Source organism: Brienomyrus brachyistius, chromosome 14, assembly GCF_023856365.1.
Source record: "Brienomyrus brachyistius isolate T26 chromosome 14, BBRACH_0.4, whole genome shotgun sequence".
Classification (NCBI taxonomy): domain Eukaryota; kingdom Metazoa; phylum Chordata; class Actinopteri; order Osteoglossiformes; family Mormyridae; genus Brienomyrus; species Brienomyrus brachyistius.
Genome location: NC_064546.1, coordinates 25,656,986 through 25,684,419, shown reverse-complemented (window position 1 = coordinate 25,684,419; position 27,434 = coordinate 25,656,986). Strand labels below are relative to the sequence as shown.

The following is a 27,434-nucleotide window of genomic DNA, read 5'->3' as shown; positions in this document are numbered from 1 at the left end:
TTAAAATCAACTGCACCTTTAATATTCTATACTCAAAAAAGGTTACAAAACTCAAGTCAGTTACAATGCATCGTGGGATACACGTTTGACATGAAGCAGTTAATACTGTTGCTGAAACTCGTATTAGCAATTAGTACTATTGCTCTGAGACATTGACCCGTGTGGACAGCAGATGGGCCCCTGGTTCCCAGGGCTCAATGGGGCTGAGGTCAAAGCTCTGGAGGCAACAGAACCAAAAATCACTGAGAAATTTGTGGGTTGCACCCAATAATCAACCAGCTTCAAAAATTTTCAAGTTTGTTGAGCTCAGCCAATGACAACATCTCCAAGATGGTCATCTGTTTGCCCACCTTCTCTGTCTGACCCCAGGCTTCTGGTGCCATGGTAACCACATCCACACAAGTATCTTGTTACAAGTAAGTCTGGGTAAATCCTGCATTGAACAGTACTGTGCAAAAAAGTTTAATGCATAGATTAAAAAGCCCCCCTTGCAGCAGTGAGTACATTTTTTCAACCAAAATGCAACAGTGAACAACAGGAAGGGGGGAAAAAAAATACACAAAAGCTTTGTGTATACAAGCTGACAAAGATGCCTTATTCCTGTTAAATTATTATTACATTTGTAGGTATTACGAAATGGTATAGGAAAAAAAAAATGGGTCAAATACTTTGGCAAGTGAAAAATAATTATAAAAAACCAAAAACACAACATAAACTGTACAGGAAATGTTCCACAATAAACAATGAAATAATTTAAATTATCACACAACAATGGAAACAAGGTCAGTGTGTCCTAAACCTGAATTAGTTTTCTTTTTCTTGAAGTAGAAAACAGGCACAGTGGTAGAACCCAGACCAGGACCATTTTGCCCTCCCCACTCACACACTGAAATGTTCCGGAAAGGTGGGGGGAGAGATACAGAAAGCTCCACCAGCAAGATAGCCCCTCCCCCAATCGGCCGTGCCGCAGACAGCAGCGAGAGGCACCAGGGTGAGACGGACAGGAAACCCCAGACAGGAAGCACGAGTTAGTGAGTCAATAGTTTAAGCCGTGATATCCAACTGACCAGTAGCGAGGGCTCGGACGAGCGCTTCTTGGATGTGGGGGCCGCTGGTGACTTTTTGGGCACGTCGTCTTGGAAGGGGATGGTGGCGCTGCTGTGCAGGTCGGCGCTGACCAGCAGGCGGCTGCCCCGGATGCGGTCCACGCCGCGCACCAGCCTCTCTCCGGCGCCGGGCCTGTGGCAGGGCGGGGTCGGGGGGGCCTCCTCCGCGATGGTGGGGATGCGCTCGTTGCTCAGGTACCTGTACAGCAGGTCCTCGCCTGAGGCAGAAATGACGCAGATGACCAGACTGGCACAACGCCCCCCCACAGCACCATTAGCCAGGGACCAATTCGCTTATCTGGCCAGATTTAATAAGCTGAAGCACTGCATTGCTGTGGAGGTGGGGCCCCCCCATTTTGCCGGAGCCCTAGACTAGACTATAGACTCTGCATTTATCTGCCCCCTGCACATAGCTAATATCTCAATGAGACATTAAAAATTGCTACAGTCCCTACCGGTCTGGACACTGTCCCATCGATTTCATTAATGAAGCTCAGCTAATGTGTAGGAGGATCTCGGCTCTCATTAGTTACATCTATAACCATGCCGGTGGTGGTACCTTTTCGTCCCGCTGTCCAGGGCTTGGAGAATGGATCATTCTGTATCAGGCAGGTGTCCACTGGCATGGACAGAGGGCGGGGTTTACCTGCAATGGGGAAGGAAAGGTCACAGTTATAAATTTCACTCTTCGATTTATCATTTCATGATAGAAACACAGGAGGAGCAGAAAAGCTAGAGAGTGGGTTTTTAATAAATGTAAAAAAAAAAAAAAAAAAAAAAAAAAAAAAAAAAAAAAAAAAAAAAAACTAGGATCTATCCCATCTTCCATACGCACTCATCCCATGCAGGGCCGTGGGGGACTGGAGCCGATCCCGGATGCTATGGGCACAACCCAGGATGGGGCACCAACCCACCACACACACACACACACACACACACACACACACACAGCAATTTGGTAACTTCCACCACATTTGGACTGTGGGGGGAAACCAGAGTACCTGGTGGAAACCACACGACAACACGGGGAGAACATGCAACCTCCACACACATGGAACCCAGGTGGAGACTAACTCTGCTCCCAGAGGTGTGAGGGAACAGTGCTCACCACTGTGCAAAATAAAATTTGGTATATTATTTATTGTCATCTTGTACAATGTGTAAGTTTGGGGTCAGAAATCATTATTTGCATCAAAATCAATCCATGTGTTAATATACGGTACTTATGATGCAGTAGGCTCGATGCTAACCTCGTGACAGCATCTGCCCTCTCATCCGCGGCTGCACGACATTGACCTCGATGGGCTGGACGCCCAGCTTATCGTAGTCAGCGATGGTGAAGCGCCGCCGGTTCTCCTGGTCCAGGAAGGAGTTGGGTGACTCTGAGCCCTTTGGTCTCACGTTGATGTTCGTGTACGAGCTCCTCATCGCATCTCTTCTCACGCAGAAAGACATGATAGCAAGGAAGGAGGAAGAAGCATGTCAATGAAAACAATGCTAGAGAGGAAAAGAAACAGACTTTTGTCATAACGGTGCTTGAAGATATGGCCGACTCAAGACTCGGTCAGACAAGTCACATAGTCTAATTATAAAAGCTATCAAATTGACAGTAGAAACCTCCGCTATACCAAACACAATACATTCACTAAAAAGATCCTCTCTACCCGAACCTCAAACCAAAACCATGGGGTAACATGACACAAGGTCTGATTGGGGGGGTCGTTTTACCTCGGGGTATAAGGTACAGATGGAGGAGGCGGAATGTACAGGTCTAAAATGGCTGGCTTCTCCATCTTGAGGGAGGTGTTTCCTGTCCCGGTTGGAGACTGGGCTTTGGCCAGGGATGGGGTGCTCTGGAACGCATAACAATGCAAGACGGGCAGGTCAGAGCTCCTCGTAACAGTCCTTGTCTGAAGGGCAGCCAGGCAGGCAGACAAATCGCTGGGTTAAAAGCAGCCTGCCTGCCTCATCTGAAACTGAAGATTTTAAGCCAGTCTCCTACATATTACTCTTCTAACCCATCTGGATTTAAAATACAGCCCAATGTCACAACGGTGATTTATCACATAAACAAAACAAGAGAACAAAACAGACAAACATGCAAACAAACTGAAGCATGGAATACTTCGTCACTAGACAAAACCTTGCTTGTTTCAATTGCCCGCAGTTGGAGGAGGGGTGTTATCAGACTGATGTCTTCCCAGAACATTGTTTATGTGCTCTGAGATATAGCATCTCACGAATTGGTATTTCCTGTACAACTGCACAGATTAAACATCCTTTATCAGTGTCTTTAGCACCTGCCCTGTGATCCCTCACCAAGGCCCTTTGAGTCGACTATCAGACAATGGGAGGATTATAGTATTTGACAGCCCCAGAAAAGTGACTAAGACCCTGCATGACTCGCCTATGGGGAGAGAGGTGCTTCACACCACAGGGAATTCACGGTCTAGTGGGCACTTCTGTAATCACCCCCCCCCACACATACACCCTGGTTCCCCATCCAGACATGCCATTCACGAGCTGGGAGCTCCACACACTGACCCAGGCAGAATGAGTATTGTGTCGGTAATTTAGGAAAACAGAATAAGCCCTATTGTTTGGCCTCGTTACACACCCCAAATTTGTTGTTGCTTGCTTCCTCCCCCCCCCCCCAAGCCCCCATCCCCGTTTGGGTGGCCTGTATACCTGCCTAAGCTTGCATGCTCCGGTTCCACAAACAAAACAAGTGAAATAAAGAACAGTGCTCCAGTCAATACAAGGCGTGGAGGTGCATTTAATCTGGGCCAGCCCAGGCAGATTCAATAAGGCAGCGCAGTAATAACTGACATTAGTCTGCATTGGGGCCTCTCGTCCCTGCACAGGGGCGTCTGAATAGGGCCCGTGAAGCCTGTGCTTGGGGCACCAGCGGTGAAGCTTTGTAAATACCAGGGGCCCCCTAGGCAGCCGGTGATGCTGCTTATAGCATTAGCTGGCCCCCTGCTTGGTTCCAGGCCAGGAAACTTTGGAACGAGGAAAATTGGAACTTAAAACTGTAAACTGAAGCCATGTTGGAGAAAGGTAAGTCCATGTACCTGTACCAAGGGGGGCTTCCAGCGCATGTTTTTCAGGGGGGCCGGCGTGAAGCCAGTGGTGCCAGTGGGCCTCTTCTTCAGCACCAGTACCACGCCAGCTGGGTCCTCCCTCAGCTTGGCCACCAGGTTCTTCAGCTGCCAGCCCACCTGCACCAAGAGCGTACAAGTTCAGCAGCTTCCCTCCCACAATGCATCTGTGCATCCGCTTTGTCTACTGACACATCTAAACACCAGATACAACCATCATCATCATCGCGGATAGATATCCACGTATGTATTTTTGCTAGGGAGCAAAACCATGGACTTTCTTTGGGTCCCTGCGGACCGGATTAAACAGTGATCTAAAGCAAAAAAAAATAAACCACCATAAATGTCATCACCACCAAAATACCCCTGTTGGCTGCTTTCACCGCAGGGAAAGAGATGCGATGATGGTAAGTGTTTCAGCCACTCACCACTGTTTGCTGGTTGACCTGGATCACTTCGTCTCCTGCATGGATTCTGTGCGTTCGGTCAGCAGGAGACTAAAAACACAGCATGAGGATGAGTACAGACCCCCCCTGGGCCTGAGCTTATCATCAACACGACGCATCCACAAGCCAGACAAACAGGACTAAACAGGGCCTGTTCCGCTAATATCTGCTCTGCAACAATGGGGGACGAAGGCGTTTGTCTCTCGTGGGGCGGTGGGAGATCCCCAAACATCCTCAAAACAATGGTCTGAACAATAAGCGATGTGCACAGGCTTCATGCAACCAAGAAACGGCCTATTGTTACTCTGATAAAAAGCCGTTTGTGTATACATTTATAAAGGAGCTGAGCGGCATGAGAAAATGTATGAAGTCACGGTTAACTGGATTGAAATTCCATTACTGCATGAAACTCTGGCTAATAGCCCAACGCTCATTTCTGGTTAATTATGGACCGTCAGAGGGGGAAGCCACTTCAGTTAGGGATGGGGAAGAGACAGACCCGCGCCCCTCCCACACACACACACACACATCTCCACTGTCCCACTTAAGGGACAGGTTTGCGTCTGTGACACTGCCCGAACCCCTCTATTAGTGAGGTCCTTCCTCTCCCACAGACATGCAGACTCACGCCTGTACTTCTGACTGACACCCCTCCCCCCCAAAACAATGTGCTTTCCAACAATGTCTGCCATACCAGCAAGATTTATACAGGCTCGGGGTGTGGGTGGGATTGCAGGAGAAAGAGTTATAGGTGAGCACAGGACCTATATGTATCATATATCACTTCTAACAAAGCACAAAGGGCATTTATGGGATGTAAAATATATTAGCCAAAAGACCTTTTCAAACCAAAAGTTAATGTTACACAAAACTCAATCCATGGCATTACCAACATGAATAATTCCTTCCTTCAAATGCATGTTTGTGTGTGTGTGTGAGAATGAATTAAGTACCGTTTTATTATGTTTTTATATGTTCTCTCCCATTTTCAATGCACTGTTTTAGATGGCACTTAATTTCATTGTAGGTACAATGACAACAATAATAAACTAATAATAATTTTGTAAGTCTTAAAGCATATCTTATTGGCTAACATAAATAGGGTTATATAATTCATAGGTTATCAGAGACACCACAAAATCTGTGAATGTTAATTCTTGTAGTTTAACATCTGCTTAAATAACACTGCTAACATCACAGATCGCCAGACCCCGCAGGAAAAAAAATTCACAGTAAAAGACAAATAGACAATATTATCACTTCAAGAACAGGAGAAGGAAACGTCATTCAAATAGAGCACCCCCTGCTGGCGGGAGTCCTACTTGCTCCACACCTCAAGTCATCGTCATACTCACATTTTCTGTGGTGCCGGTGATGATGTGTAGCCCATCGTAGGTGGACTTGATGTACATGCCCTGGGAAGGAGGAGGAGAGCGACACTGGTGTGAATGGTTATACTGGGAAATAATTGCAGATGTAAATCACAATGGGGGGGGAGGGGGGTCTCGGTGATGTCGATGCTGCGGTCAGCCTGCCATCTCACCAGTCCTTCCCCGTTGTTGACAATCCGGACCTCCTCCAGGCGGGTAATCTGCCTGGTCAGAGGGGTCTGAGGTAGTTTCCATAGTCTGGTCACAGATTCCATTCAAAACCTTTGACTGCAATTCAGACCAGAAGCCATCATTAATACACCAAATGACGATGTGCAAAAGCTACCTTACAGGCATATTTTGATTAGACATATCTGACTCAGGGGTTTACCCCAGTGTTTCCCCAATCCGGTTCTTGGGGACCAGCAACCAGTCTGCGTTTTATATGGACTGTCTGGCAGGGAGCTCGGGAAGAGCAAAAACATGGACCGACTGTGGGTCCCCGAGGGACCGGATTAGGAAAGACTGGTCAACTCAGCAGGGAGACACGATCCCATTAAATACTGTTGGCATCTCTACTGTGGCTAAATTGCATTCTTCCGAAATGCACACACAGAGAGTGGGGGAGCAAGATAAGGCGGGGTGTTTCAGATCATAATTACATCGTTACAGCTCGGGCCCTGCTTGAGTTAGAGCTGATAATTTCACGCCGTCATCATTAGGGCGAACGGCTTGACGTAAACATAAAACGTGTTTCTTCTCCCGGAGCTCCTGATAAGATACAGGCCCTTAACGACCGTAAATACTCAGAAGGAAATCAGTGGAGACCGGGGCATGAGGTGCGTGTGGGTGTTCACCAGCATTCAAACCGCGCATTTGCATGAGCCCTCTGAGGTTTGGGCGCCGCCCTGTCGGCCACAAACAGTCACTACACTAAATATTAAATAAGCAGAGATGCCGAAGCAACATGTTATGCTAACCAGCCGGCTAGCTACAATCTTCTGAGCATTCGCTAGATATGTATTTAGCTTTTGAGACCTGAGATGAGGGCGGGGGCCCAGAAACAATAATCCCAAACCCCGGGTTAATGAGCGACTCTCTATAGCGCAGCATTTTGCGGGTAGCGCCTGGGCTGAGCGAGACCAGCGACAGCCTGAATGCCGGACTCGCATACCACCACAGTGCTGCATAAACATGGAGGTGCAGAGAATAACAAAAAAAATGGGGGGGGGGCAGGGATGGGAGGTAGGAGGAGAGATCACATGGGGAGCTCTGCAGTTCACCGGCACATCTGAGAAAGAGGAAGTTCGCTGTCAGGACGAGAGGCCTGGTAATTGTCATTCGCAGGAAACTGTGATTAATGGGGGGGGGGGGGGCTATATTCAGTGGTGTCGAACCCCCACCCCCACCCCCACCCCCGTTGTATGACAAAAAGGGGCCCTGGAGACTAAAGTCTTCCAAACTGCAGCACTCTGAAAGCCCGCTAACTGAACGATTCCCCAGAAGCCGGATTCCCCATCTGCGGCGGCCGCATTACTTACGACTTCCAGAATCTTCTCTTCCATCTCATAGACTGTGCAATCCTGCAAGAGAAGAGGTGCATTCGTTCAAAACAAAACCACCAGAATCAGCCACTGGAACAGTATCATGTTCGATCAGAGCATAAAATTTTTAAAAATAAAAATTTCAGTTAAAAAATTTAAAAACACACACACACAAATCTAATAAAGTATCTGGTAAAGCACACACAAGAATTGACAGAAACAGGAGAGAGAACAGAACAATGTACAGATAAATGATGCTGATTAAATGAGCTAAGTGGCATTACAATTTAAGATGAGCAGGACCTTTCATAGAAAAAAGTCACATACATACTAAAGGATAAGCAAATAACATTCCTCATCTTGTAATGAACACAGCGTTTTGACTAAAAGCTCTGCGCAGAGCGGACTGTCCCGCAGGGCAGAGCACACCCTGTCAGCCAATCACCCTGTCAGCCAATCACCCTGTCAGCCAATCGCACCTCATCCACCAATCGCAGTGCGTCGGCGCTTGACATTTCACTGCGCTGACTGAGGCCTGCAGCGCTTCAGCTTGCCTGCCCCATGCCACGATAAGCGCGGGTATCAAGGACGGGCCGCCTGCACGCCTGACAGGATGACGGAATGTGGGACACGTCCGTTTCTGTAACGGGGGGTGGAAGGGGGGTCCTATCATGTTTGGGCATAGCCGCATGCTTCTTCCAGAGAAAGGGGGTTTGTTTGGCACTGGGAATCTTATTTGAATGATAACCAAGGGGGGTTCGGGGGGGGGGTGCGTCATCCCTCGTCAATTCAAGCACATTCCTGGGAGGCAAATATTACCACAGCACCCATCTGTCCGACCCTCCAACAATAGAGTAAAATTTCAAAATTGCCAGAAGATGCAAGGGGCCATTTCATGAGACCAAAACCGCACCTGAACTTAGAATCGCTTATTAAAAAAAATCATGCGACTTGCCGTTATCCGACAGCAGCATTTAAGTAAACATATCCGATTCAGTCTAGTACGACTTATTTTCATATAGCACACTTTCCACCCAAAAGGTAAAGATTTCATCTTGAACTCATTTGTATCGTGCAAGATTTTAGAGTAGCGTCTGATTGTTAGCCCGACCTCCGTCCCAGACCTGCTGCCCCCAGGCGAGATCGCAGTGACACAGACAGGTGCGTCTCTGATCTCTGCCCACCCCCCTTTACAACGTTTGCTAGGTCAGACAGAAGAGCTGCTGTTCTCTATCATGCTCCTCTCACCAGTACTTCCGAGTCCACGAGTCCTGAATGGAAGGCTTATCTGGCCCTAACCACCCGACAGCTGATGGGGGGGGGGGGGGGGGGGGGGGGGGGGTTGGGGGCCCAACTCGCAGTGAGCCGAAATCCAAAATGTCGCAGTGGGACGCCATTGGTCGAAGCCCTCAGCGGGGGGTGAAGCAAGTTCAATAAACCTCAGCATGTGGACGGGGCACCGCGGGAACCAGTCTGGATCAGAATCCATGTCCTCTTTCCATTGTATGCCTGATGTTAAGTCAAAGATCTTGGACGAGTCTTGTTTTCCACATACGCTGATAATCAATCATGCCACAAACATGGAACGCGACCTGGGGCCCTCGAATTCTCCATCTCACACGAGCATTCAAGCACCGCCATGAAATACCAGTAAATTATTCATGAAAAATCACACGGACCCCCCCCCCCCCCTGAATTATTACCCTGCCAGACACACACATTTCCACGCTCTTTGTGCAACGTCTGAGGGATAAAAACTGGAAACAGCTGGCTCTGGGATACTTCAGAGGAACTTCTTTCAAGAGACCGAGAGGTTTTACGAAACGGTAAAACTCAGGGGCTGTTGCGCACACAAAAAGTTCCCAAAGTGCGGTTCCCCATTAGAACCGGCAGGTCACAGCGCGTACATCAAGCGACCTGAGGCTCCGGAGGCGAGCACCGCTGCTAGAAATCGTCACTGCACTAGTTCGACAGACCAGTGTCTCTCAGGGCGACCATGAGCTCCCTCACCTGCTGAACGGTGGTGGTGAGCTGAAGGCACTGCTGGATGATCTTGTTCTTTGTGGCAGTAAAGTCACTGATTCCCGTCAAGGGTGTCCTAAAAAAAAAAAAAAAAAAAGACACAAACAGGCGTCACCAATTACCGTGCTGGGGGGCACAAGCTGTGGAAACAGGACTAATCGAGGTGCCTGCTGAACAGGTGAATTCTGAGGGTTTCCCAGACTCGCGGCCACTGCTTCCACAAGTGTTTAAAATAGAAAATGAAGGACATAAAAAGGCTGTTGTGATGGAACTTCCCCTATTCCTAAAAAAAAAAACAACACAAAAAACTCCTCAGACGCCTGTCTACGAAGTTTCTATACATGGATCTTGCTCGGGAACATTCGGGAACATTCTCAAAGTCGAAAACGTAGCATGTTGTTTGGCTACAAGTCATTTTAGGGGCTCTACGCACTCTGTGGTCAAACAAGCGATCCTTCAGATGTGGCAAAGAACGGGACTAGAGGAAGAGACATATGGATGCCGCGTGAGAGTCGTGCATCGCTAGAGTGGGTGTCCCACACCCACCCCACGTGGTTTTTATAAACCCGACGACCGCTAAACAAACATTCCAGGTTATGCGTCAGTTATAGCAGAGACCTACACGTATCTGAGACCGGCCGTTGAACCCTACCAACTCTCAGGAAGTGAACCAGACAGTATCGGATTTCATTGCTCTCTTTTGACAGCAATTGGAGAGAAAAAAAATTCAGGGGGGGGGGGGGGGGGGGGGCACAGCACTGTATGAAGGCACAGTAACCGCAGATGAGTGATGTGTCTGTGTTTTACAGATCAGTTGCTCTAAACATCATACCAGAGGTGAGGGGAACAGTTTTTCCCATACTAAAACCTTTGAACTGACCAAAATATTAACCCAATAACAGCCCTATAATACAAATTACAGCTGGAAAAGGAAGACATCCCAGGAGTTAATTATTAGTTACCATAATACCACATGCTGCTTCCAGACAGTAGCCTCTCCAGGCTGGAGCATATATGGGGGTGGGACCACCGACTGAAAGCTGATTGGCCCACAGAGTGCCCACTCCCTTGTCACTCACCAATTCAGAACATATCATTGGTTCACCAGGTGCACCTTACCTGTCCAGCCAGGCCAGAAGGTTCTTGGCTGCCCCAATGAGCTCCACCACGAGGGTGAGGAAATCGTTTGGGGGCTTGCGGCACATGCTCCCGTTGTAGGAGGGGCTCCTCCGTCGCTCAGACGTACACACACGCAGACTGCTGGTAGCTGTCCTCATCTGGGCAACCAGGTTCTTCAGAATATCCGTCTCTATGCCATAATTCTACAAAGAGAAAAGGCCTCTATTTACACCGGAACGAGGCGAATCGTTATCGCTGGAATTGCTCAATCATTCCTAGGCATTGGGTCATCAGAAAAACTATTTAGGTGTTATGGGCTTTGAACTGCAGCTAGCCAAGATAAACAACACTGAAGACATAATAGTAATCGTGGCCTGGACGAGATGGGAGGGGAATTCTGCCACACTCCCATGTCCCCGGAAGGCACGAGTCAATCACCTGACTCACACAAGCTCGGCCAACAACGCATTCCATGGCCTCAGTTTCCTCTTTATGCATTGATCTCCACTGAAGCAAAGCGGGATGGTGCGCTGTTTGTGGGGCGAGCTGGTGGTCTAATGCTGTCCCCTCCCACCCCAGTACAAACAGCCTGAAGTACGGCTGGAACGATAGGGCTGTTCAATGGTCAGGATCTCAAGGTCCCATACCAGACTTTGGGGGGGGGGGGGTCTCTTGTACAAGACTCATGAGATCCAGATGCTACCTTCGTCACACTTGTCCTGCTCTAGAGGCGTCAACACTAAAAGTGTCAACGAGTGGGAAGTGGTCAAATCCTCAAAGATGCCACCACGCTCCCTAGATACAGCCAAACTCCATCCAAATCACTCAATCTAATCCCACTGCAAACATTTTGTTAAATATCCGCCAATCCATATTTACGTTACAGCCATGGTCTGGCTTCAGCACAAGTTACACCGAGGCTTTCAGAGGAAGCAGGCAGCTTCATTTAGAGCGGTCCTGAAGGGCGGCACTGGGAGAACGTTTAATGCCGGAGAAGGAATGCAACCGTTCCGACGAGCACTTGGAAGCGACACGAGGATGTGCCTCCTGTTCTGGCAAGTCTCATTCAGGGGGAAATGCTGGCCTGGCACCAGCGCGCATACCTGGCGCACACTGCACCGCGCATGTTACGGTAACGAGTAATCTGCCCGGACCCCTTAAACTGCAATTGGCGGCCACCTTTGGCGGCTTTTAGCGTCACCAGAGTGCAGAACAGTCTTAGACTGGTCATTGGCGCTTGATGTTAAACACATTCGTGCCCCGTTGAGGAGCTGAAATGGAGACGTCCGGATTAATAAAAGTGTCACTGTATGTTGAATTTTGGAGGTAAGTATAAAGATTAACTGATGAACGGGTACAAGCTATTTAAATTCTGACTTCAAACAGGTCTTCAGACTAACTTCCATGACATTTAGCAGTGGGACAGTCACTATGAAGGAATTTTTTAGCCGGATAATTACACATAAGCTCATTTATTCATTGATGTAAGCTGACGAGCATTCAGGTTGCTGCATTAAATGGGGAAAGTACCATAAATGTCCTTAAGGGGTTCTTCTACAAGTGGAAGGGGAAAGTGTGTTATTTCTGAGCCTCCCACACCTGCAGATGGGTGGGGGGGGGGGGGGGGGGTAGGTGGGGCTCGGTGCCAGGGACCTCCTCTGTGGCAGATCTCACCCAGTAAGGGTGGGGGCAGTAGGAGAGGTCACATCTGTTTCCTGCTCTCCGGCACAGAGAGACCATCACACAGCAGCAGTCTGACATTTCCATGCTGTCAGAGGTGGAACGTTCAGGACTAGAAACTCAAAATCCAGACCAAGATTTTGTTTCAACCAACCAGTTGAGTAGAAAATTAGAGGACTCAACTGGCTGAAACAAAATCTTGGTCTGGATTTTGAGTTTCAGCGGCAGACTCTGCACAAGCCAACACCAACAGGGTCCCAAAACAGTTTATTAAAACATCATACACCCAAGAACATCTTTGATTAAATGGCTCAGCCATACATATGGAAATTCGCCAGAGCTGTAAACACAGCCTGTGCAGCACCATCCTTTGCAATAGGTTGGCTGAGGGCCAACCATATCATTAACCAATCACACGCTTTGGATCAGTGAGTGACAGGGGAGGGAGCACTCCAGGAGCCAATCAGCCGTCCTCCCCTGTATACTACCCTGGTTATGCGACATAGCTAACGGTCATTAAGCTTCCAAATGTCCTGGTTGTCTGCAAAAATATGCTTCAGACACACAATCCCCACCCTCTCTGCTGGGAGGGAGGAAGGCATGAGGAAGGGTACCAAACTGTCTTATGACTGCCGGCCTGTCCGTTTCATGAGGGAGGGGGACAGGAAATCCTCAGTCCCTTAATAGTCGTTACATCAGCAGGCCAAACCACGTGGAGGGGAAGAGCTCAGGACAACGACATCGATGGCTTTATGCGCAGAACAAAGCATTGACTCATTCGTGGACCTCGAAGGAAATCTTTTCCTTAGAAAGCCCCCCCCATCAATAATTTATAGAAAGTGGTGTAATCGGGGATGTGGTGAATATTTCCAGAGCAGGAATCCCTTCGCATTCCCTGTCCATCCGGACTGGGACAATGAACAATGCATCTTATGTGGCCCAGTTATTAAGCTGCGGGGGGAAGGGACAAGGGTCCAAAAGACGGGGACACGGTTTTGTCCAACAGGTGCGAATAAAAATGCGATGTGCTTTCCGTTCTGACCCTCGAAATGCGCTGAAATTCTGCCCACGGCCCTGGTTCTTAACAATAGATAATGAGGTAAACCGAGTCGTGAAGAATGTGCATTAACTTCACCTCCAGGTTCACACCCTTGTTTGACCTGCAGTCCATGGTAACAACATATTAAACACACATATCCTGGTTTCCGATTTAGCTCCAGGGTTCTCTTGGTTCCCATGGTAACAGTATTCAACTATATCAACAACAATTAATGATAAAATACATAGGTGAAAAAGTATGGGACCCAAAACATTCTTGTCGACTTAGGCCTACCAGTTCAAAAAGGAAAATACTGTTTAGGGACCATGCTAGGATGACGGCTCCACATCCCGCTAGGTCGTGCATGTGAGCATGCCGGGTTGTGCAGCGTGTCCCTGGAACTCATGACACCGCAGCCTGGACTCGAGTTCGCTCTGGAGAAGGGACTTTGTCCAAACCAGGATGTGGGGGGGGGGGGGGGTCTGATAATTTTGCTTGTTTTGATGAAGAAAGGCTTTTTCAAATCAATACCTGCCCGCCAATGCAAAAAATAAAAAAAAAAAAAAAAAAAAAAAAAACATTACGCCTTGGCAATGAGATCGGCCCTTTTCCAGGGTCCGTCACTCGCCACCGAGCGGGAAACACGGGACGGAATGCTGAGAATTCCGAGCAGACACTGCAAACACACAATAAGTGCCTTTCCTGGCCCACAAACGGCCTTGAGAAATGCACCATGGCAGCCAAAGGCCAGTGGTGGCCAGCAGCAAATCACCACGGTTAGACAGGGAGCTCCTCAGGAGAAACTGGAGATGCCACGGCTCGGTTTAACGTGGAATTAGCACGACTTGGTGCGGTGGACACGAGCACTGGCCAAACTGTCGGGCTGAAATGAACACACACTGGGTTAGAGGCTGAGAGATCCTAGCACTGACCAGGGCACAGAGGAGGTCCACGGCTTCCAGCACCAGCTCCTGGTGTCCGATCCGGGTGACACCCAGCTCTTCCAGGTCCTGGTGCGAGATCTTCAGTAGCTGTTCGCCATTGATCTTCTCCTGTTCGAACTTGTAGACGTACTGCTGGAGGCTGTCATCCAAGCCTGCGGGGGGCGGAGTCAAAGAAAACACGGTCAGACAAAAGCCTGCGTCAAGGCAGCAGTCTGGCTAAAGGGGTTGGAACGTGGCTGGGTTAGTCAAACAAACAAACAAAAACAAACCTTTGGCACCTAGAGCCCTTGTTTTTATTACAATACAGCAGTAATTCCCAACCCAGTCCTCAGGGAGCTGCAGACAGTGCACGTTTTTTGCAAGATGGGAAGGAGCAAAAATGTGGACTGCCTGGTAGGGAGCAAAAATGTGGACCATCTGTGGGTCCCCAAAGACTGGATTGGGAAACACTGTCTTACAGCATTGTCCAAATCATATCACCATCTAATTCCTGCGTAAGATAAAAATGTTGAGGAGCATACATGGGAGATCACATGCACCACATGCGTAATCTCCCTTGCATCCATCAAAGTGCACTCAGGAAAACATTAAGTACACATTTGGGCGTTTTTCCACTGAGGGATGCCAACATGGGATATGACCATGAAACTTCAAAACCTGGGTGATCTCACCCAGATTTTGGAGAGATCCTATACCGATCGAAAATAGACTGGACAGCGCAGCTCTGCAGTGAATGACTATAGCTACCAACTGCAGGACCTGAAGGTTTCCTACCAAGCATCGTTAAGGTACAGCTTCAAGAGTTCAGAAAAGTCCGACTGAAATTGAATGTCACGATAAAGCAGACCTGCCCAATTCTGGTCCTGGGGGGCCAGTCTGCCCAATTCCAGTGCTGGAGGGTCAGTCTGTTGCAGACCGGCCCTCCAGGACCAGAACCCTGCAATAAACCCTACATACCATGAAATTCCATTGTTGTTTTTGGGTTCAAATGAAATGTTAACATCTCCCTTGCAAAAAGAATGCCTGGATTTTTGCCCTTTCATCTTCTGCAGTGCTCCAGTGCTGCTGCCCACGTGTCCATCAGCTGCAGCGTGACCAACATTCATCATGCGAAGCGATCGACACGCGTGTTGAGGCTGTTCCCGAGCAGGTGGAGGGTGCTAATCTACTGTTCCGGGGCTGTGAAAGGGCAGCGGGTTCCACAAAAAGCAGGAAACCGTTCCTCACCTATGAGGAGAGCAGGGGGGTGGGAAGCGTCCCACTTTACAACCTCACACGGAGATCTGCCTGGGGTTTATTTGTTTTCACATTGGGGACGTTAATTCGAGACAGCTGCTGGATGTAGACCGTATCTCCAAGGTCTCTAATACGTTCACTTGCAAGACGAGGAACCTGGTACGAGCCAGGGTGTGGCTAAAGGTCAGCCGCTGTCAAAACAGAGCTCGCATACTTCTGCTCAGAATTCCCAGGACCGATGAGGTTAGAAGATCCAAAAAAAAAAAAAAGTTAAAAGTGAGAGCACCGAACTAAATTCAAACCAAAGAAAACATGGCACTGCAATTATGCGGGGGGCTGCCTGTTTAATAGATCTTAGAAGTTTTTTTGGGGTGGAATTCTAGTTATGTTGAAATGGCACAATTCTTCAGGAAGTACACCCCCATAATGTATAATAAAGGTTTGTACTTGGGATATATGTTTACTCTCTCTGTGGTTATCCATCACGAGTGTTGGACCACAAGTCTGGAATTAACATCTCACTGACCACTGAATGATAAGATGGATTTTCAGCGACCATATGCAAAAAAACGGAGCTCGACTGCCAACAAGACCTTCAGACATGAGGCACTGTGGTTAAGATGGCCGACAATCTAAACAACTGCCTGTTCTGATCCCAGCAATGGATAATGCTGCTGTACCCTTGAACCAGGTATAAATCACTTAAGTTGAAAAATCGTAAATCACACCCACACGCTCAGCCCTGGAATCCAGCGAGATCTGAACTCCAGTGTAGAGTTACAGGTCACAAGTGGGTTCTCTCACTTGTGGGTCTCATTTACTAATAAGGAGGACTTTAATGGCAGGGTGTGCAGATCAGCTTTAGGCTTCCAGACTGCAGCTCCCCATGGAGACCCTGTAACGGGGATTAATTAAACAGATCCCGCTGCGCAAGGAGGAAGCCAGAACCTATTAGATGTAAGGAGGAGAGGGCCTTGGACTAAAAGCCAGACTGGGGGGGGGGGTGAGACAGAAAGCGAGAGAGGAAATGTTAACAGAAGGGTAAGGAAATGGGGTAGCAGGACTTGTCCTACTGTCAGACCATCATACAAGGAACACAACCAGCGATTCTCCAGTGAGATACCCAGCTCTATAACAGGGATTGTGTGTGGCTCAGGGGGGTTTGAACATGGGGAATGTGTTCAGAAGGTTGCCAGGTTGAATCCTAGGGTCAGTAGAGTAATGTTACTGTTGGGTGCCTGGGCAAGACCCTTACTCCCCCCACCCTCCAATTGCCCCAGGGACCATCTGACCCTGCCATCGTTTGCCATCTGCTAAATAAGATGTAAAAAGACTTTGGGACTTGGCCAGCTGAGGAACGTTATCCACTCTTGCGTCTTAATTGTTGCATTATATAGAAAAGGCAGCCGTGTTTTTTTGCGAAAGCATCGAACGTGTTGCATTGTGGGTGACAGACCGTCAATGTTACGGACAAATGACCAAGATGCCTTCCAGAGCCTAGCCGGCACCCAACAATTAACAAGTGCTCCCCAAATGTCGGACAGCACAATGGGAGGGGTAACACAGCAATCAAGAGGGTCGTCTCCGGACTTCGTGTCAAACGGCGACTTCAGATGAAAGGCTTCTGCGGGCTACACGCTCGTCATCAGCACAGGATCAAAGAACAGCGGCAAGACGCCGGTCTTCCAAACATCACTGACATCCCACCGACTGGCTGGTTTGTCCCGAAGGTATAACCCCCCCCCCCCCCAAATGGCCTCGCTCAGCTCCCTGCTCTCCTCAGAAGCTCTTAATAGATCCAGCAGAGAGTAGTGGACTCACGGTCACGTCCTCTTCGCTCACAGCAACAAGGTTCAGCACAGCAATGCAAAGTTAGGTAAAAATGACAGTATTGTAGATGGTGCCGTGATTCACGGTTTAGCACTTCAGAGAACGGCAATCTCACCTAGGTGTATTTCACAAGGAGCTCTGTTACCAACTACTTAAGTACAGTTATCCAATATAGCAAGTTCAATTGCAGGAAAATATGCGGGTAGGGTGAACAGCGATTAATCTTTATTATAACGCGAGTAATGTTTTTTCAAACCGTTGCTCCAAATTTTATTAAAAGCCAACGATTCCAGAACAAGCTTTGTTTCCCTTTTTGCATGGCGCCGTTTTCTATGAGGCAGCCCTAAACATCCACAAATGGGTACAAACACGACCTTTTTTGGTGTAATTTGAGAAGAAAGGTTTCTTTAAGAAACTTTAGCAATGATTGATGTGGGGGCTCGCAAAAAAAAAAAAAAAAAAAAACCCTTATGCCCAACCTCTACAGTTAAATCCTCTTCTCAGTGGGTGGGATATTCTGTGGGGGTAGGGCGGGGGTGGGAAGATATGTTTACCACCTGTTGCCACCCCATGGAGTTCTGTCACCTCCCACTATACAATTTCTAACTGGAAAAGTAACCACTTTGTACCTCCAAGCTCCTGCTTTAGGGGAGGCCCAAATCAGACGGGCAAATCAGCATATTTTTGGAGAACAGGACCCTTTGAACAGGACCCCACTGCCTTTGTAACAGTCGACAAGTGCCACCAATTAGGACCTAAAGGCTTCAGCATGAAGACCTCTGTCTGAATTTCTGCCAACAGAAGCCACCGTACCTTCTTCATATCTGACCCTTAGTTATAATCTTCTGATAAACCGAAGGTTTCCTTCCTCACATTCACAAGGAGGAACTGCAGTGTTTATTTGGGCCCAGGAACATCCAGAAGGCTTGGGAGAGAGAGAACTGACAAGCAGCCATGGATGTACAAGACACGATAGCAAAGGTTATCATCTTGTTGTTGCTGTTGCTGCTATATCCCTTTAGGATAGAGGTTTAAAATTAGTTGCGGGATTTTTAAGCACGTTTTAAATCGCAAGGCATACATGAATTGATAAAAAAAAAAGAGCCTTCAGACATGCTTGGTGTTGAAATTCTAGCTATAACCTATGAGGCATTGAACACCGTCTAAGCAGATGCACCTCAGCTTTTAGGTGACCTGCACACGTCTTCCAACAGGATGCAACACCACCCATCGCCCTGAAAGAAAGAGATCCTGCTCATTCTGGACATCCAGAAGCACGCCTCCACCCAGCTCCGGAATGCACTCTGCAAACAAACAGTGCAAAAATATCAAAAAGAACTTAAGCTATAAGAGTGAGTACTATTGGGGGGGGGGGGGGGGGGGGGGGAGTTACAGTTTCACATCCCAGGGTGGAATCCCTCCCCTTTCCCAGTGGGAGCTACTGCCATCTGCAGCTTTACCCCCACTGGACGGGAAAACCAGCACGCACAATACCGGCAATGCTGTACTTTTCAATAGCCTCTGTCCCCCCCCCCCCCCCCCCCCACCCGCCAAACCTTTGGGAATTAGTGGAATGCTCATTGTTCTCCAAATTCTATAGAGGGGATTCCAAGACTCAATGACCATGTAGAAACCACCTTTAAAAAGGTCTTCTGATGCAACAACCAAGAGTGCATTCGAAATGGGTGGCAGCACACTGCCACTGTATCCTACAGCCAAAATGTTTACTGTAAAACTCCTGTAGCCCAACATTTGCACACAAATCCTCTTGTTTTGGTGCCATGTGTTATACAGTGTCCTGGTTTCATTCATAACCAGTTTGACTTTGGCTCTGTAGCCCCTTTGCCATTTTCAAACAAACATCTCACCTGCAGAATGCACCCGACTGCATTAATTAATGAGATTTTGTTTGCCACTGAAGGTTGTTTTTCCAGTAAACATTTCCTTGGTGTTGAAATGCTTTCTTGCAGGATGTCCTCCGTCTGACAGGGAGGGTAAGGGAAGAACCGCGGCTCACGTGCCAGGAGAACTGACCAGCTCGGTTTCACCTGGCAGCTGCGGCTCCCCGCTGACACTCGAATCAGGTCAGACCAGGTCGTGTGAAAAAGACTCACCCGAAATTACAGGCACCTGACATCAGCCATTCTGGAATTTTTGCTGAGCTCTGGGTCACGAAGTTCAACTTTTTTTGGTTTTCTACCAAAGCTGCTGAATGCACCTCCAAAATTAAGTTTCTTCACAGCAAACTGACAGCATGAAAAGAACATTACGAAACGGCGATGACACGTAATGGCCTTATGACCGTCTGCTACTACCCTTCCAGTCTCCACCCACCTTGGCGCCAAACCAAAATTACTGTAATTGTCATAGTCGCTGCCTCCGTTAAACAATTATAGGATTAAACATCAACCACATCACATACCTCAGGCACATGGTTACTTACAATGGCCCAAGCATGTAGGAGCAACTGTGGTGCGTTTCATCCATCGATAACCACACTCACAGATGGTCCATGGTGGCCGAGTGGTGAATTGGCAAGAGAGGACTGAACTACTAAATCGCCTCAATACTCCCCCCCCACGAAGCAAAAATGCAGCCTTAACACAGGATATTGAATTAAATTAATTAGATTGATGCATTCCCTTTCACACTATGGCTGCAGGTGGTTTTCAAATACTTGAAAGTGCCACGAAATGCTCATTTTCAGACTCCTGTGAATGACTCCTCAGAAATCAACAAGAAACTAATCAAATCTCCTGCCACATTTTTGTGGGAAGTTGTGGTAGAAAAAGATGTGCGATCGGGTGCACTTGGGAGATGCCGTGAAGGCCTGGTCCCTGGATGAGGGATCTAACCATGCCTGTCTTTCCAAGGAGAGACCGAGGTAAACCTTGCCCCCTGCTCTGATGCTCTTAGCACTGTGGGGGGGGGGGGGGGTGGAAGAGTAGGGAATCTTTATCAAGCCCGTCTAGGGTTGCAAAAAGGGTGGAAAGTTTCCAGAAACTTTCCATTCCATGGGAAGTTAAGCTTTGGAATTTTGGAAATATTCCAAGTTGACAACTTTCCATGGGAATTAACTGCAATATGGGAATTAACTGTGCAACTCCAGGGCAACAATCTTCACGTGCACTGCTTTCCCGGCACGTACAGAGGCCACCCGTCAGGTTGGTTAACGGAGAATTTCCTCAGGCTGATCAGACTACGAATGGAGCCATCTCGTGACAAACCGCTGGTCCCTGTGCCCTGCCCCATAGCCCTACAGGCAGGCACACAATTACCCTGCTTTGGCATCTAAACTTTAAACGGTAACCCTTCCTTTTGTGCTGGCCGCCAGTGACGACAAAGGCATGATGCAGGGCTCTGCAAGCCAGGAGGGGGGTGGGGGTACATGCAGGGCATTCAGGTAGCCATAGAGACAAGGCGTACCAATCGAGGATTTATATTTTTATTTAATATATATATATATATATATATATATATATATATAATCATTTTTTAGCAACCTAAATGTTTGCAGATATGCTTCATAAAAGGAGAACAAAAATTCAATACCGCAAGCTGTACGACATTGTTTCCAGTCAAAATATCATGGGTAAATTGTATTAAAGTGCAACAAAGTGGGAGGGGGAGGTTTTAAATACAGACACACAGACACACACACACACAGACACAGACACAGACATTAGAACAAGTGTACAGGGTGTCAGGTAATGAGCCTTGTGAGTGGCAGCGTGAGAAGGCATGACAGCATTGGTACACATGACCCTCAGCGGGCAACCCCAGCTAATCCCAGCAGGGCATGAATCACCCCGGGGAACTGGGAATATTTTTGGCTCACAGCTGGGTTAAGAATGAACATAGAAGGAGGAATTTTTTTTTCACCCTGGGAACTGGAATTTGCAAAATAAATAAATATTCGGTGAATCACGACAGCCTGGTTTTCACAACTACCACTAAGAGAGACAAGGGGGAGCTGGAGGTGCATCCCAGCAGGCTGCACAAGAGAAACACCTTTAAAGTTTACATACCAGGCGTCAGTAAACAGAGGCCACAGGTTGGTCATCTGTCTTCAGCGGTCTAAGCCAATACCCCTGCTTTTATGTGCACTTTATACAAAAACACAGAACTGGAGAGGAAAACATGACACTGCATTTCAGCTGTCCAATAGTATTTTCTGTTTCGCAACAAATTAGATAGTATTCCATGAAATTCCAGAATGCCACTCCTGTCAGTTCAACAATCCAGGGCAAAACCGCCAGCACAGTGACTCACCCCTTCCGACAGACTTCCTGTTCTCGTCTTAGTAAATAAAATCTGGCAAAAGGAACCTGGGAAAAAATTTACATAAAATTAACAAAAAGGAACAGTTCTGCACTACCCAGGTATATCATTAAACACGCCAAGAAGGCCACGCCAAAAGGACACACCAAGCAGCGGCATAAATCAGCAGGTATTTCCCTCAGGAAATTTCGGTGCTCTCTCACCGGGGGTTTTGTTAATTTCCGTCAAAAATCGCTGTCACAAAGGTCCATGAGATAATCAGAGTCAGTTTGGGGGGGTTTCCTTCAAACGCCTAGTGCCTCTGTCCCTTGCCTCCCACAATCCCACTTGATAGGAACCAGGGAAGACTGTTTACAGCTCCCACAGCCACAGCTGAGAAGCCATGCAGGGGTTTTAGACAACATGGACGGGAGGAAGTGGAGGATGGTCAGCGGAAGACTGGTGGAAAGCGAGCGAAATGATGTGCGGAGCAGCTGCAGGTCACGACACCCTAACAGGGAACAGAAGGGGACACGCATCACACCTGAAAGCCTTCGGAATCACGCTGTGACTCACGGCTGCATTTTCACGGCAGGTTCAGCACGTGATGTCAGATGCACACGTGCCAGCTTCGCATAACACAGAGCGGAAAGTGGGCAGGTGTTAATCTGTAAATCTCAATCTCGAATAGTCTGAGTCCACCTGGCAGAACGTTAATGGCCTAAATGGACCATTTATCAAAAAAGGTGCCCTGTTTAGCATCTTTGCCTTCAGATAAACTCTTTTCCTAATGATTAACCAAAAGCGATTTTGCAGGCAGGTCACAAGCGACGTAAAGATTGGACAGAGTTTCGGGGCTGGAGAGATGAAAACGAATAAGATCAGCAGCCAGTGATCAGTGGCGCCGACAGGAACAGCAGCTGACCTAAAGGTTTTCTGGCTACAGAGAGACGTTGCGTTTAGCTCTTTTCGGTACAGCGTCCAGATAACACCACCGATTCAGCCGATGTGCTTAAATGGGTCACCAAGAACTACTGTCAGCCCATTCTTCCCAAAAGGGAGAGACTCAGAATAGCGACTGAGAAAAATCAACAGCATTCCTCACATAGCCACTGGGTCTTGAACAGCCAAAAGCCTGGGTGGTGGTGGTGGGGGGGGGGGGGGGGGTCACATGCTGACCAGAAGAGGGCATCCGATCTACTGGAGCTGCTCAAAGAAGGCAGATGGAGGGGGCCAGAGGCGTCTGACTTGAGGCCAAACTTGTGGGCATCTGCTTAGCAGGTGGTGCAGAGATACAGTAAAGAGACTAAAACTGATCACCGAAAGGTGCTTCTGTTTTCGTACAAAGAGCAAAAGGGACAGATTGTGATTTAATACATGCTAATCTCAGCAGAAATGGGTCCAAACCCAGGAACTAATAAGGCATGATGCAAGTTGGGGAGGAGACTGAAATACCCTCCAAGAGAACAACACGAACACTCGGGCCCAGCTAACATTTCAGACACTGTCAACAGCACATAATTAGGGTGGATCCAGGTCTTCTGGTTAGGTGAGGAAATAACTCATGCCAATGACGGCTTTACGACGTTTTCACATGACAGAGCAGATGTAACCGGTTCATCTTCCGTTATTCTCGGCTTGGGCCGTTTTGACCTGCTTGAACGAATTACTAAAAAGGTGAACAAACTGAAACGTTGGTGTAGAAGCTAAGGTCGACTCAAAGTTCAGGTTCTCTTCAAGCAGGGTGCCACGACTGGGTAGATAAGGTCGTTTGAATTTGCAATGCATATCACAATTTGAATAAAAAGCAAAACCACTCCCCCAGCCCCCACTTGCCCTTCTCAGGCTTCCACAGTGGACATTGATTCAAGCAAAAAACAAACATTGCAGGACTATTATAACAATAGGACAGGGCAGGAACTCTGACCCAAGGTACATCTTCTGGCCTCAATTAACAGCACAGTGGACGATGTTAAAAACAAAAACAGGAAAAGATAGTAGTTACTAAGTTTTGGGACACAGTTTTCGAAAAATTAGCTGGATGTTCCTCTCTACCAAGATACTTGTGTCCAGGTGCAGAAAGGTACCACATTCATGCCCCGGTCCAAGGGGCTCCCAGCAGCTGAATGACTGCCAAAACCAAAAGTAACAGCTTTGCAATTGCTTGTAACTATAGCGTAACTTTTTACATCTGAAAACAGAGAGAAAACTGCCGAAACGTCAGTCTGTCTTTCCAGTTTCGGTGTCCGTTGAAGGGATTTGAGAAAAGTCTGCATACCTGTTTGCTCAAAAACAACCCTACAGTAGTCCTGCATTCAGGTTAGAGCAGATAAAGACACGCATTTTCACCCAAGGAAATGCATGAATCACTTAAAAGAAAAAAAAAAAAGCCTGCAGTAGCATTCCCATAACTTTGAATGTTAACGAGGGGCCATTTACAGGGAACAATAGGAGTTTCCTTGATGTTCCACTTATCACCAACTGATCACGATCAGATCGATAAGAACCGAACACCTGGCTGCGGTCTCTCCAGATTAAGCGCCTGGGGAGCGCCATCACGCCCAGCAGTGGGGAAAAACAAACTCGCCACACCCACCAAGCCGTTGCGCCGAAAGCCCCAGCCAGTAACCGCTGATGTCGTCAGACGGACGGCACCGAATCGCTGCCTTTCGCGGGGTTTATGGACGTCGGATAACAGGGCTGATTATGTTCGTTTCCCCCGATTACTGGTAAACTTAAGTGTTCAACATTGCAATCCAGAACCTGGGCCCAATAGGTATTAAAATTACTTGTAGCCACATAGCTGCTTCTGTAAATTTTAGTTAGATCTAAATACACTAAAACCCTACAATGAAACTTAAGTAGCTTTAAAATAAATCCTGAGATACTTAACATTTACTAGTAAGAAAAATCTAGCTACTTGTTTCATGCATTGAAACATTTTTAAAAACACAGAAATATAAAATTTCAGATTTAATAAGCAAAATACTTCAGCTATTAGGGGATGGTGTACTGGTTAGCACTGTTACCCCATATGCTGGGAAGCAGGGTTCAAGTCTGTGCCATGGTCCCGGGGTGTGTGGCGTTTGTAGGTTTGCGTGTGTTATTGTGGGGTTTCTCCCAGTGACTCCACAAAGTCCAAACACATGCTAAGGTTAAGTGGAGTTACCAAATTACCCGGAGGTATGAATGCTGCAAGTGTGCCCTGCAATGAGTTGGCACCCCATCCTGCCTTGCATCCATAGGCTCCAGGCCAGTGAGACCCTGAACAGGACAAGTGGTTACAGCAAGTGGCCAGATTTCAACTAATAAGGCAATAGACTCATTTCAAAGTAAAAACATCTTAAACAGAAGGGCAAAACGACATGTTTAAAACATCAGCGAACTTGAAAAGGAATGGAAACTATTTGGCGGAGCGTTAGCGCTGGACAAGTTAGGGGGAAGGGGCGGCGAGACGGTATCTGTAAGCGTGAAAGTATGCGGCCGAGTTGTCGTCTAAACATTCCTTTCATAGCATCGGCATAGAGTGAGCATATTACCCGCGCATTCAAGGCCCGATTTGGGGAGATGCGGCTTCGATTAGGATAAATGACAACTGCTCTTTACCATCAATTACGCAAAGCACGCCGACGTCTGGGAAAGTTACCTTCTGAACGCGAGACCTGAAGGCATCCCCGAGGGGACAGACTAATGATGACGTATGACTTCACATGTCATACCAGTCAGATCCGGACGAGAGGGGGTAAGGCTCCGTGATTATTGTGTTAAGGTTTGGGAAAAGGCGGGGGGGCATTGGTACGTCTATTGCACAAACCCTTAAGGCATTCAGTTCTCATTCAAAATCCACTCCGCAGTCTGTATATGAAGACAAGCACATTGAGCATGTTTTGCTGCTCAGAAGAGTTGACGGGGAAAATCCAGCTCCCTCACGGTGGTCCTGCGGCAAACCGGTGCCTTTCTTAAAGCTGAAAAGAGCGGCTCAGTAAAGGGTCTGAGGGTTAATCATTAGCCTAAGCCCTAGTGACTCCAGACAGCGAGCCCTGGCTCCAACGCCACTAGTGAAGGAGCACATACAGCAACCCTGTAAGACACAGCGATCGATTGTCCATCGGGCGTTTATGGAGTTAACCTCAGGTCAACGTATGACCCAGTGGCTTGCTGTTAGTGGCAGGGCAGAGAATGCAAGCCAGTGATCACGGGCAGACCCATCAGTGAGCCACTCCAAGGAGCACTAAACAAAGGGATTATAACGGACAGACCATATTGCTACGCAGTTTTAACACGCTTTAATAAATAGGCCAATGCCTGTGTGTATGTATATAACTGAGCCGTCTTAAGTCCGTTTAATGATAACATCCATCTAATTGGCTCTACAAGTGTTAATTAAAACTTGGAGGAATCGTTGTATTCTAAACTACATATTTGTTATGAATGATGAAAAGCGCTCACGTAATATGACGAATATAATACAGTTCCCGTTTCTGGATTGACAAATAATTGCCTTTTATTGCAAATCTGAAGTAGTAATCGGAGGAACAGCTTTGATGAATTTTGCAATTTTGGTTAAACAACGTGACGATCACGGAGACAAGCTTTGACGTCTGTTTCAATTAGATAGGCTTTTAGTGGAAGGGACAGTGACACCCTATTGTGGGTTCTGGAAATACAGGTTTTGTCAATAACAGACGATACCTTTACAGGAGAAATCGGACCGATGACTTTTCGCTGTGAATTTGTTTTTGCGTAATCTAAGGGAACCTGAATACTCCACTTGAAAAACAGGTCGTCAGATCATCCGCACTTGCTACAACATGAAAAGCAATATTCAAGAGTTTAGTCTGTAATTTCAAGTTCATATACGGTTTTTGGGTGTAGAGTGGCCTCCTAAATATTTAATCTCTCTTCGTTTCAAATATACACACACACACAAAACCAGATAAGCCACAATTATGCGTTGTCAAATCCCAGCAAAACACCGGAGTAACAAAGTTACTTTATTCATGCACGATTTACACACGACACCTTATATATTAAGTATACTGATACATTACTCAGCTACTTTTTGAAGTTGAAACGACCGAGGATTACCCATTAAACATTACCCAGCCGTGGGAACGCCGTTTCAAGCGTGAAACACAAATTACTGCCAACTGGGGGGAGATCAAAGGGCCGAAAAGCTAGAAAGCAAAGCGCATTTAAGAAGGATACAACAGCACTGACAACAAATGAAATTTGCGGAAATTATATCTGAACAATAATAATGATGGTCATTGATGGTAAATTGCAGCGAATCGGTAGGGAAAACTCAAGTTTCGCATAAACTCAGCAGCCAGACGCAAAGCGATCAAACCGTCGAGCGGTCGGCCGACTTTACAATGCTGAGCATATCGTCATTCAGTGAAGACACAACAACTTTCCCGAACTCATACCTTTCATCCAGTCAACGACTTGCTTCGGTGACCACTTAGTTATCGGGTCCATGGCTTGCATTATTTTTGTGATTTACCAGCTTCAAAAAAGTATCCCGAGAAATAAAAGAAGCGCCGAAAACGATGTGTCCGTCCTCCAATGTGCAAACATAGTCCTCTTATCCCTACAAACTCCACAACGCGGTCTCTAAAGCGAGATCCTCTTTTGGTCCTGCCTAGACAATCACATACGGCACAAGCTACTTCTTACCCTGCACAGACGATGAGGGAGGGGGGAAACTCACTGGAGTATCGGGTTGCAGTTTCAG

The 27,434-nt window shown here is 47.4% G+C and overlaps 1 protein-coding gene across 1 annotated transcript; it reads right to left on the bottom strand.

Moving 5' to 3' along the window:
- LOC125707564 (connector enhancer of kinase suppressor of ras 3-like) lies at window positions 1-27,434 on the bottom strand. The gene is given in 14 exon segments (XM_048974797.1): window positions 1-1,324; window positions 1,666-1,752; window positions 2,357-2,541; window positions 2,835-2,959; window positions 4,181-4,327; window positions 4,636-4,704; window positions 6,009-6,068; window positions 6,197-6,259; window positions 6,261-6,311; window positions 7,565-7,606; window positions 9,578-9,665; window positions 10,709-10,911; window positions 14,360-14,523; window positions 27,127-27,434. Coding segments are annotated over 14 exon segments (1,641 nt in total). The 5' UTR covers window positions 27,188-27,434; the 3' UTR covers window positions 1-1,028.